The following is an 11,404-nucleotide window of genomic DNA, read 5'->3' as shown; positions in this document are numbered from 1 at the left end:
GCCCCGCCGCCGGCCGCGTTCAACAGCTGGCACGGGTGTCGGGGCGCCCGGGGCCCCCCACGCACGCATCCGGGCTCCGAGGGGCCCCTCCGCTCCCCCCCTCCCAGCTCCCGCGTTATCGCTTCCCATATGGCGCCTTCCCGCGCCGGGGCCTGCGGGTCTGGGCCGGCCTCCCCTCCCCAAGGGGGGCGGCCAGGAGGAGGTTCGCTAACGGGGGTGGGGGGGATGAGGCCTCCCCGGGACCAAGGCGGAAGCGATGAGTGTGACCTGGGGTGGACAGGCATAGCCCTGGGTTCTGGGACGTCGGGTTGGGGCTGGGCTGGACGGGGACAGGACCCGTCTGGCCAGCCCCACCTGGCTGCGATGGGGCCCAGACGCTCTTCAGGTCAAGACCTGACCTGGTCAGCCTTGCAGGATGGACGCTTGGCGTCCTTGCTGGGGTTTGTTTGAAGAAGCCCCCCTGGCACACGCCTCCCAGGACTCTGGAGGCCACAGCTGACCCCCCTCCCTCCCCGGGGTCTGCTCCCCATTAAGCTCCAAGTAGGGACTGACCTCCCAAATCAGGACTGGTGGGGTTGTGAATGGGACCTAGGCCCTGGGGCCCCCTCCATTGAGATGCTCGCTGTTGGAGATGGGACAGAGACCCTTAGGGGCAGAGACTGGGGGGTTCAGATTATTGGAGACTGTAGCTGCTCCCCGGCCTCTCCCCCAGAGGCCTAGAATGCCCCTTTTCTCTCCTGCCCCTGGCCGATGGCCCATCTCTGGCCAGAACTGCTCAGGGCAGACTCTGTGGTTGGAACAGTGCCCCAGTCCCTTTTTCTCAGCCTGTCCCCGCCTCACCACACCCCCCCCCCCGACATTTCCACCTAGGTCATGCTGGTGGGCGATTCCGGTGTGGGGAAGACCTGCCTGCTGGTGCGCTTCAAGGACAGAGCTTTTCTGGCAGGCACCTTCATCTCTACTGTGGGCATCGACTTCCGGGTGAGCATAGGCTGAGGTCCCCGGCTCCTCCCCGGCCCAGCCACGCCCTGGTTCCCTCACATGCAGTCCACCCAGGACCCCCTCTCCCCAACCCCTAGCTACAGCTCAGTGTGGAGCTGTCCTGAGCCACCAGGCTGGTGGCGGACACCTCCCCACACCTGCTCTAGACTGATGCAGAAATAGGTTGTCCAGTGCCGGGGGTTGGCACCACCCTCCAGGCAGAGGGGAGGCCAGGCTGGGCCCTGCCCAGGCCCTTCAAGCCACGTGTCAGCCTTGCAGCCTGTGTTTGCTAGGTGGGGAGGGGCGGGGGAGTGTTACCTTGGGGTGAGGACACTTCCCCCAGCACCTCAAGAGGACTTGGGGGTTGTCAGATGGAATCCCACATGTTGAGATGCTGGTGTGATTCTTAGCACATTCTGAATTCCCATTTATTTTTCTCACCCTTTAATTAGACCCAGTTAGCAGGAGGCTGAGAAGGCCAGATGAGGTGCTGTGGAGCAGTAGACTTGTTTCAGAACAGTTCCATTCTTGGTGTCTTTAGCAAGGAATTGAACGACACTTGTGAGTGAGGAGAAAAGCCACAGGTTTATGAAAGCAAAAGTGCACTCCACAGAGCGGGAGTGGACCGAACAGGAATGCAAGAGCCCGTGGGTCCTGTGTTAGGGCGGTTTTAGGCTGAATTGGGTCAAAGGTCTCTCCTCCGTTGTGGTGGGACAGTTTTGAGGTGGCAGCTTCTGATTACATAGTAGTTCCTTACATTCTTACCCACAATGCACCAGGAAAATCCCAAGGGGGGCAAATTTCAATGCAAATTATATGGTAATGACCAAAAAGCAATCTAAGGGGAAAAGTGAGATTCCAGACATCCTTTTTGGGGCGAGTTACCCTTCTGGGAGAAACTTCCTCCATCAGGATGCTCTGAGAGCAAAATCAGCTGTTTAGGGAGTCAGCGGTGGGTCCTGGGTAGGGATGGGGTTGAAGTCTCTACCTCCCTCATTTTCCTCAAGATGGGATCCCAGCAAGTCTTTAGGAGGTGGGAAGAGTGATGGGCTCTTCAGTTTGGGGCTGGCAAGGGGGTGTAGCTGTACCTGCTGGGGATTGCAGAAGTCTTGCTGTGTTCTAAGCAGGAGAAGTCAGCCTTCGGGGCAGTACTCTCTTCCACCAGAAGCTCTGACTAGTGCCATTAATTTTGCCCACGGTCACTTCTTCAGGTACAGGATGGAACCTCTGTGGGGACTGTCATTTTTAGGCAAATGGCTCCTCGGTAAGAAGAGACAAAATAAATAAATACATGCAGGATCCATGACCCAAAACATGATCCCAGGAAAATCACTACTGAGGGGGCTTATGAATGGGAGAAACCATATCAAAATCCTACTGCCCATGGGTGCCAGTAGGTTAGCTAGCCATCTTTCTTTTTCTTTTCCCTCCCTTCTTTCCTTCTTTTTTCCTTCCTTCTTTCCTTCCTTTCTTCCTCCCTCCCCTCCTCCCCCCTCTCTCTTTCTTTTGTGCCAATCCTGGGCTTGAACTCAGAACCTGGGTGCTGTCCCTAAGCTCTTTTGCTCAAGGCTAGCACTCTATCACTTGAGCCACAGCTCCACTTCTGGCTTTTTTCTTTTTTTTCTGTTAGTTGTGGGACTTGAACTCAGGGCTTGGGCACTGCCCCTGTGCTCTTCAGCTCAAGGAGAGCGCTCTACCTCTTAAGCCATAGCACCACTTCCGGTTTTCTAGTGTTTTTTTGGAGATAAGAGTCTCACGTACTTTACTGCCCGGGCTGGCTTTGAACTATGATCCTCAGATCTCAGCCTCCTGTGTAGTTAGGATTACAGGTGTGAGCCACTAGTGCCCAGCTTACATTTTAATTTTTTGCTAAACTTTTTTCTACTTTTCCTGAGGATTGATCACTTTGTGTATTCTGCAGTAATCCAGGTCTAGGAATTATTTATTTGTGTATTTATTTATTTATTCCTTCCTTCCTTTTTTTTTTTTTGGCCTATCCTAGGGCTTGAACTCAGGGCCTGGGCACTATCCTTGAGCTTCTTTTGCTCAAGGCTAGCACTCTACCACTTAAGCCACAGCGCCGCTTCTGGCTTTTGCTGTGTATGTGGGACTGAGGAATCCAACACAGGGCCTCATGCATGTTAAGCAAGCACTCTACCAACAGAGCCACATGCCCAGCCCTAGGAATGATTTCTTTAAGTAGATCTTACCACTTCCAGGACCCTTTCTGTCCCCATGGCAAAGACTTCTGTCCACCCAAGGCGTGGGTCAGTCAGCACAGTCCTCGTTGACGCCCTCTGCGGGGAGGCATATGGGGACCTATTTGCCAGTCATCATCTGACATTCTCTGGCTAGATCTGACCAGAGGGGACAATCGTGGTCTAGGGTTGTGGCAGAAGGACAGGTGAGAAAAACCTGATGGGCCATGGAAGCTATTCCTAATCTGGAAAAGCTCTGCTCCACACGCCCTGGTGGCATCCATAGATGTCCCCCTGAATTGCCCGGGGCAGAAACTGCTCATTAACGAACCAGGTTCTCTCCTTCTGACACCCCCTGCCTGTGGGCTTTTCCTGATGCGTTGTGGATAATATGCAACAGAAAGGAAATGTTATATAATCCCCAGCTGTCCATCACCAAAGAGGAGGGGCGCTCAAAGCCCTCCCCTCCGCGGGGCTCGGCACCCTTGCTCCTCCCCCTCCTCCTCGCGGAGTTCTGCTTTAATAAACCTGTGGCCCTCTCATTATTCATGTTTTGCTTAATTCTTTGTTCCAGATGCCAAGAACAGGGAGTGGTTTTGAAATGAGTCTATTACGGATAACACAGAGACAGGGAATGGGGGGGGTCCCGGGTCCCCTGCAGCTCTGTGGGGTGAAGGAAGGGCTGGGCAGGACGGGCCAAGCGGAGCCGTGCTCCTTTGCCTGTCCTGGTCTCCCTTTTGGGTCTGGGGCAAGGGATGAAGAAGGGCGAGCTGTTTGATTTGTAGCCTGTTTCAGGGTGCCAGGGGAAGTGAGGTATGGTTCTCAGCCTGGCAGATGGCTGAGCCTGGTTCCCCGGAGACCCAGAAGTACCCCAACAGGAACTCAGGAGGGCAGTAGAGCCCAGGACTCGGCCTTGGGGAGTAACTGTTTACCAGATAGTTCTGGGCTCTGTGGCTGAGCCGTTGGATCTGCTGAGCACAAACCCAGACCCAGGGCAATGCAGGTCCCATTGGGGAGAGATTTTTTTTTAAACAAACAAACACCCTAAGCTGGGTGCTGGTGGCTCCAGCCTATGATCCTAGTTCCTCGGGAGGATGAGCAGTCTGACATCAAGGTTCAAAGCCAGCCTGAACAGAAAAACCCACAAGACTTATCTTCAATTAGTACCAAAAAAAGCTGGAAGTGGAGCTGTGGCTCAAGTGGTAGCGGAGTCAGCTGTGAGTAAAAACACTAAAGGACAGCACCCAGGCCCTGAGTTCAAGCCCCGGCACTGGCACAAAAACAACCCTATCCAGAACAAATTCAATTAGCCTTTTCTCTGGGTGAGATGTGTTTTTCCGTACATACAGCAGCTCATTCATTAAGCTATCTGAGCAGCCATGGAAGGACACCCCAAGATGCCCATTTGCAACACACCGAGGGAGCTAATAGTGGACCCGAGTCATGACCCAAAAGGCTTCAAAATAAGTACGGATGGCTGTAAGCAGCAACCACTCCTCCTGCAGCCCGTGAGTCTGCGCTCTAGGCAGGTGGTCAAGGGAGACCGCAAGCCCCACGGAGCAGGAACGGGGCGCTCTCCAGGGTGGTGGAGGAAAAATCTAGACTGGAGAGAACCAGGCAGCCCTAAGGTTTTGTTGGAAGCCTCGACGGTAGGCAGAGGGAAGGGCGGCAGCATGAAGGCTGGTAGTGCGTTCAAGAATGACTTAAAAGACTTCGCCAGGGGCGGGGCAGAGGTTCCTGGTTTTCCTGTCAGCGGGACGGCCCCTCTGCTCTCCCCTTGGATGTCCCAAGGCAGAGAGTGGCACTGGGCCCCTGCTGGGGCTGATTCTGTTTCAGAACAAGGTTCTGGATGTGGAAGGCATGAAGGTGAAGCTGCAGGTGAGGCGAGTCGGGGGAGGGGGGAGGGAGGGAGGAAGGGAGGGAGGCAAGAAGGGAAGGGAGCAACAGAAAGGGGCCGGGCATCATAACCAGAGCCATGTTGCCACAGATCTGGGACACGGCTGGCCAGGAACGCTTCCGCAGCGTGACCCACGCCTACTACAGAGACGCCCATGGTGAGCACCCACGGGGCGATCTGGGGGGGGACACAGGGGAGGGCAGGATGCTGCCACGCCCCAGACCTGGGTACAGGTGTGTGAGCGGGGGGGGGGGGGGGCTGACAGGAAGCCACGGGGCTCCAGGCTGTCCTCACCACCCCCTGTCCCCAGCGCTGCTGCTGCTCTATGACGTCACCAACAAGGCCTCCTTCGACAACATCCAGGTCAGTGGCCTCCTCTCCCGGTGGAGGGAACAAATGGGCCACCAGGGCCCCCGTGGCGCGAGGCTCCCCAAGTTCCCAGAGCCCCACAGACTGCGGTGATGGGCACCGACGGGCCCGTGGCCCCTCCGGTGACATCGGGCCCTGTCAGCAGGCCCCGGGATCAGGCGTCTGTGAGGCGGGCACCTCTGCCCAGCGCACAGGCACCAAGGTTCCAACAGGACGAGGTGCGAAGGGGGTAGGAGCCCCCACCTGGTCCCAGCTTTTCCCACAGGCCTGGCTGACGGAGATCCAGGAGTATGCCCAACACGATGTGGTGCTCATGTTGCTGGGAAACAAGGTGGGCAGCCCGGCCCTGGGTGGTGGTGGGTCTGTGTGTGTGTGCGTGTGTGCGCGCATGTGCAAGCCGCAGGTCAGGCGTCACCCAAATCCCTGTGCTGTGCCCGGGGCCAGGTGGACTCTGCTCAGGAGCGTGTGGTGCGGAGGGAGGACGGGGAGAAGCTGGCCAAGGTGAGTGGGGGCACCGTGGGTGGGGCGGGGCGCCTGGGAGGCAGGGCAGCCGCGGCTGCCCCTGCCAGGCTTGGGGCAGCTGGCACAAGCCGTCTGCAGGAGTACGGGCTGCCATTCATGGAGACTAGCGCGAAGACCGGCATCAACGTGGACTTGGCCTTCACTGCCATCGCAAAGTAAGTCCTGGCACTGGACAGGAAGTTCCCCCCCCCAGACTCGGGGTGTAGACCCTCTTGCTGGGGTACGGGAGGCTGTCTTGCTCCCAGTCATCGCCCCTGTTCTGCAGGGAGTTGAAACAGCGCTGCACCAAGTGTCCCAGCGAGCCCTGCTTCCGGCTGCACGACTATGTGAAGAGAGAGGGTCGAGGGGCCGCCTGCTGCCACCCCTGAAGCCTGGCTGAGCTCAGCCCTGCCTGGAGGAGCAGCCGTGTCCGGGAGGGCCGGACAAGGGGGCCGTAGGCCCTTTTGACGTCACCTAATGGACACCCCCAGTGTCAACTATTTCTAGGAGTCCCGGGCCCAAGTTTCGTCTTTGTCCCAATGGCTATCTATCTCAATCCTCAGCCCAGACAAGCAGACCTCAAAAGCCACGGTAACACCACGCCAAGGCGCTCTGCTGCCCCCGCCTGGCCGTTCCCAGCTAAACCGGTCCCAGGCCAGTTCAGTGCCTGACTTGTTTTTCAAAGCCATGTGTCTGTCCATCCATCACCAGACTCCTGCCTAGAACAGAGGCCTCCCGCCAGAAAGCACGCACCTACGCGTCTCAAGGCCCACAGCCTCCTCTCTCCTCCTAGCTTACTCCCCAGGTCCTGGCCCAAACAAGACCCTCAAGTGATTTCCAGGCTGTGGCTTTCTAAAACAGCAAATAGCTTGTGGGAGAGGGCTGGGCATGGAGTTAGGGGAGGTCTTTCTACTGCTGACACCAAGCTCTCCCCAACCAATCACGACTGCAAGTCTGTTTTCCAGTCCTACTGAATAAAGGTGTTTCCTTGAGTGTGTTGAAAATGGACCACTACCACAGCAGGTTCGAAGCCCACCTGTGTGGGAGCAGGGGCTTCATGGTAATGCTCCCCTCAACTCTGACCGGATGAGATTTAAAAGTTGCCACTGCTCAAAGTTGGATAACGAGAAGGGGAGGAGTTGCCATGTGCAGCTTCTCTTTTTCATTAGAATTTAGTATTTCCCCGCTCTTACCCCCTTACAGATTCACACTTCCATCTTTAACATGTAGTTAGGGATCAGGATTTTTTGTCAGTGGTGGGGCTTGAACGTGGGCCTCAGTGCTGAGCCTCTGTGCTCAAGGGTAGTACTCTACCCCTTGAACCAGCCAGTACCACTTTTGGTTTTTCAAGAGTCTCATGGAAGTCTAGAAATGTGGCCTAGTGGTAGAGTGCTTACCTAGCATACGTGAAGCCCTGGGTTCGATTCCTCAGGACCATACACACAGAAAAAGCCAGAAGTGGTGCTGTGGCTCAAGTAGAAATTACCACGTTCCAGTGTATTTTAGACCTAGCATCTCCAAGCTTGGCTTATATCACTTAGCAGGATTTGTTCTAGGTCCATCTATTGCCCTGAAAGTGACCTATTAACTCTATTGAGTTATTTTTATATGTAACAGTGATTGTCCGATGGGGGCTTATTTTCTAGACCACTATTCCAGGTGTGAGCCACCAGTGCCTGGTTTTGAACAAAGTTTAAACATTCTTGTAGCTAGCTGCTGTCAGTGAACACACTGGCCTCCAGCATCTCAGGCCCCTATGGAGATCTCCCTTAAGCCGCTTTAAGTCAAGTCCATTTGGATACCATTTGCCATAGACCAGCCCTGTCAAGCTGTCCGAGGTGAGATGCAGATTAGATGGAGAACACATGCACTTTATAGAGAAAGCTGGAGCCAGAACATGGGCTGTCTTCAGTCCCTAAGACTTGCCACCTGGCCACAGCTCTCTCCTAAGTATAAATGGGAGCTCCCAATGTCCTGCCATCTTGATCAGTGACAGCTGGACCAGCCTGGCCCGAGGCCACAGAAGTGAACTTGGGTCCTGTGCCAGACTAGAGGTTACGAGGCCACGACGGGGGAGGAACTCTTGGGCCTGGGCACTGTCCAATGCTAGCGCTCTACTACTTGAGCCACAACACCACTTCTGGTTTTCTGGTGGCTTATTGGGGATAAAAGTGTCAAGCATGAGTTTCTTGCCCAGGCTGGCTTTGAACCGAGATCCTCAAGATCTCAGCCTCCAGTAGCTAGGATGACGGCATGAGCCATTGGCTCCCGGCTTCTGCTGTTTTTAGGAAGTCATGGGTTGCAGAGAAGAAGGGCCACACAGGTCAGGAACAAGCAAGTGTACTTGGAAAGCCCGGGTGAGGCTGGGTGTTGGCAAAGCAGGTGCTGGAGAAGACAGTCTAAACATGGTTTAGAATCAGTGGGGAAGTTTCCTAGCAGGAAGGACCATGGCACCTTAGTTCAAAAGGGACTGAGTGAGGCTGGGGGATAGCAGGTAGAAGTGCAGGCCAAGATGGTTGGCGCTCCAGAGAAAGCTTAGCAAGTTGTGCCTCAAGTGCATTAGCTCTTTCGACTTTGAGTCAAGACTAGCGTCTGTAAACAATGCGGAGGTTCCACTGGATTCTTAAGGAAACCCCCACTTGTTGGGTTATTTTGGAAATGAAGGCTGATGGCAGGGAGGTGAGGGGAACAGATACGGCGGGCGAAGCAATAGAGCAGAGGTTTGAGGTGGATAGCAGTCTACCACTTGAGCCACAGCACCAATTCTGGCTTTCTGTTCATGTGCTACTGAGGAATTGAGCCCAGGGCTGCACTCTGGCAAGCACTCTACCAGCAATCCGTACTCCTTCCAGATTGCTGCACGTGAACGTAGAATGATAGACTTTTCTACTTTGCCTGGAGAACATCAGGGGGTTTGATATTCCCAGTTGAGATTCCAAATCTGCACTAATTCCTCTGTAACAGCCATTATTTGTCTCCCTAAGCCATGATGTCCATACAGGTGGTAATTGTGATATGAAGGCAGCCTGGGGGCAGAAAACTGAAGACCAGACACATGGTCACACACAAAGGAAAAGGAATTTATTGCCAGTAATCTGATTGGCTACCTCACCCAATGGGTAGCAGCCAAGCAGGCGGGTTTTATGGGGGTTAGGTGTAGGATGTGAGAGCGGAATTCCACTGTGGCCAGGCTAACATTTATGGTTGTAGTTGTACAAACAGGAACTGCTTTAATGGGGAGGAAGGGGGTGTCTGTTAGCAATTGCAGCTGCTTCTTTTGAAGTAAGCTGTGTTTGGGGAAAGGCCGTGCTTTACCATAGGACTAAAATGGAGTAGCTCCTAAGATGGAGATCAGACTAGCACTCCCCTTTTAATTTTGGTGAGGATGGCTCGTTATGGTATCTGGGCGAAGGTCTGCTGCTAACTTCCTGATGGACATTGGGTGGGGTTACATGGAAGTATCCTCTGGATGAGGGGCAATGTGGCATTGTCTCAGGAGCCAGAAGCCTCTGACTATCTGGAGCCAGAAGCCTCTGATTCAGAGTCTGGTTGACGAAGGCTCTTGCTCTTTCTGTGAAGATGTTCTGCAGCCTTCTATAAATGCGGGGTAAAATTAAAAGTAAAGCCAAAATGGCCATAAAGAATCCCAACACAGGCAAAATCCATGAGGTTGTGTCCCCAATTGTTATGTGAGTGGCAAGCTGGTCTATGGCCTGTATTTTTTCTTCCACCTCTTCTGACAGGTTTTGAAATGGCTGCAAGTGGAATGTGGGGGGAAGGGTGTTACTCATCTTTAAGACTGTGTCCTGGTGATGTGTTGATGTTGTCAGTCTTCCAGAACGTTGGGCAGGCTCTGCTCCACTTGGTAATCTGCATATGCAGAGATCCTGTGGAAACCACGTTGTAGTCCTCAATCCAGTCCGGGTGGCTCTGGCCCTTGGGGGCTGCTGTGGTAAGAATAAATGGGTTAAGGACTGTAACGGGAAGGCCGGAGGCATGAGGTTGATGGGAATTGGGAAACGCTGTCAAACTCCAATGGTGCCTGGGAAAGCTGTCAGGGGGGTGAGGGAGCTGGTTAGAAATTATGGAAGCACAAGCAGGCTGAGGAAGTGGTAGCCCAGAAGAGGGGTGCCCATGTGGAAGTTCTAATGGGCTGGTCAAGAAGGTTCCTCTGGCTCCTAAACAAAGGGGAGCCAGAGGAAAAGAATTATGGGTAGTTAAGACTTGTTTCTGTTGAGAAATGAGTCCAAGGTATGCGACTGGAGTCTAATATAGACCTGGAGTCTAATATAGACGGGCTTTGTCAGAGGCCCTGTAGCCCAGGCAGCAAGTCAGGAATGAAAAGGAGATATAAGCCCCAACATTCTTCAGGAAGGGCAGAGTACGGTCAACTGGAGAGCCCGGATTCGAGTCAGGGCACCAGTGAAAGGCTCCCCCAAAAATCACTCGGATACGTGGCCACGTGCAAAGAAAAGGCATTTAACGTCAGTCAGCCGACTGGGCACTTCACCGGCTGGTAGCAGCCGGGCGGAGCTCCAAGCACGGTCTGCACGGGGCGCTGTGATGGCCGCTGCCCCTTTCCGGGGGCAGGCCACGCTTCCCCGCCAGGCCTCTGGAGCGGCTCCTCAGGGGCAGATCCGATCAGGCCAGCCACCCCTACCCCAGCCCCGTCGAGGGCGCGCCGGCCTCAGTACTGCTACGTCATCAGGCTGCGCGTGCAGCGTTCAGACGAGGTGTCAGAAGTCTAAGCAGTTCATCACAGGCCGCGCGCTCCGCGGGGCTAACGGGCGCGGCCGCCTCTTACCTGGGGGAAGCGCCAGGCCGCCGAACCCGGAACGGACGCCTCAGCGCCGAGGACTAAGGCGGACTCGGCCCTAGGCCCGGCCGCGGACGGAGCGCGTCCCTCCAGAACGCGGGACGCGGAGCCGGCCTCGCGGACGCAACCCAGAAAGACCGAGGCCGCGCCGGATTCAAGCATTTATACAACTTCCTCCGCCTCCGTTGATTGGGCAGTCTTGGAGGAAGTGCCCGCCTTCCCTCTTCGCTGATACGCTCAGAGAGATGTTCTTTCCCCCAATTGAATCAAGGGGGGGAGGGGGACGGGACGTTCTTCCGGGCCGAGTCTGGAGGTCCTTCCTTTTGCAGAGGCCATTGACTTTAAGTTGTGAGCGACCGTGCATTTAACCAATCAGAGCCATCGATCCCGCCCCACGACGTCGGGGCCGCCGGAATTTGTAGTTTCTGTGGCGCCGTGCGTGGCTCGACTGCTGGGGCAGCACTAGAGCCGGAGGACTACAAGTCCCGGCTCTCCTAGCGCCCGAGCGCTTCCGTCTCGAGCATCTGGTCCTTTCCCGGCAGGCAACAGAAGGGGGGGGCGGTGGGGGTACGATGAAATCGGGGGGTGGCGCGGCCGCTCCCCGGCAGCCGCGGGCGGGTAAGTGTCCGCGCGGTGCGCCCG

General features: G+C 55.4%; 2 protein-coding genes across 5 annotated transcripts in view; both read left to right on the top strand.

Annotated features, from left to right (window-relative positions):
- Positions 1-873: 873 nt before the first annotated feature.
- On the top strand, positions 874-6,903 carry Rab26 (RAB26, member RAS oncogene family). Of its 2 annotated transcripts, XM_013011445.1 has the most exons (8): positions 874-981; positions 5,016-5,057; positions 5,167-5,233; positions 5,387-5,439; positions 5,711-5,776; positions 5,890-5,946; positions 6,046-6,122; positions 6,233-6,903. In XM_013011445.1, the coding sequence occupies exons 1-8, from the start codon at positions 874-876 to the stop codon at positions 6,333-6,335; spliced, it is 573 nt and encodes a 190-aa protein (XP_012866899.1). In that variant the 3' UTR covers positions 6,336-6,903. The 2 variants fall into 2 exon arrangements, with proteins under 2 accessions (XP_012866899.1, XP_012866900.1); XM_013011446.1 differs by lacking the exon at positions 874-981 and adding an exon at positions 4,506-4,646 and having other exon boundaries at positions 5,890-6,122.
- Positions 6,904-11,313: 4,410 nt separating this feature from the next.
- Traf7 (TNF receptor-associated factor 7, E3 ubiquitin protein ligase) overlaps positions 11,314-11,404 on the top strand; it is an 18,156-nt gene continuing 18,065 nt past the window's right edge. For all 3 annotated transcript variants that reach the window (XM_013011714.1, XM_013011713.1, XM_013011712.1), the window contains exon 1: positions 11,314-11,380. The gene's annotated coding sequence lies outside the window, so the exon portion shown is untranslated. The remainder of the gene's footprint in view (positions 11,381-11,404) is intronic.

This window comes from Dipodomys ordii, unplaced genomic scaffold (assembly GCF_000151885.1).
Source record: "Dipodomys ordii isolate 6190 unplaced genomic scaffold, Dord_2.0 Scaffold14, whole genome shotgun sequence".
Taxonomy (NCBI): domain Eukaryota; kingdom Metazoa; phylum Chordata; class Mammalia; order Rodentia; family Heteromyidae; genus Dipodomys; species Dipodomys ordii.
Note: the sequence above shows the minus strand (reverse complement) of the source record. Positions and strands in the feature narration are given on the sequence as shown.

Bases quoted from the DNA above. Each gene is read 5' to 3' on its own strand.
- Rab26 (XM_013011445.1), top strand. From the start codon at position 874: ATGCTGGTGGGCGATTCCGGTGTGGGGAAGACCTGCCTGCTGGTGCGC. The intron at 5,058-5,166 runs GTGAGGCGAGTC...ATGTTGCCACAG, and splicing joins GCATGAAGGTGAAGCTGCAG to ATCTGGGACACGGCTGGCCA. The intron at 5,234-5,386 runs GTGAGCACCCAC...CCCTGTCCCCAG, and splicing joins CTACTACAGAGACGCCCATG to CGCTGCTGCTGCTCTATGAC.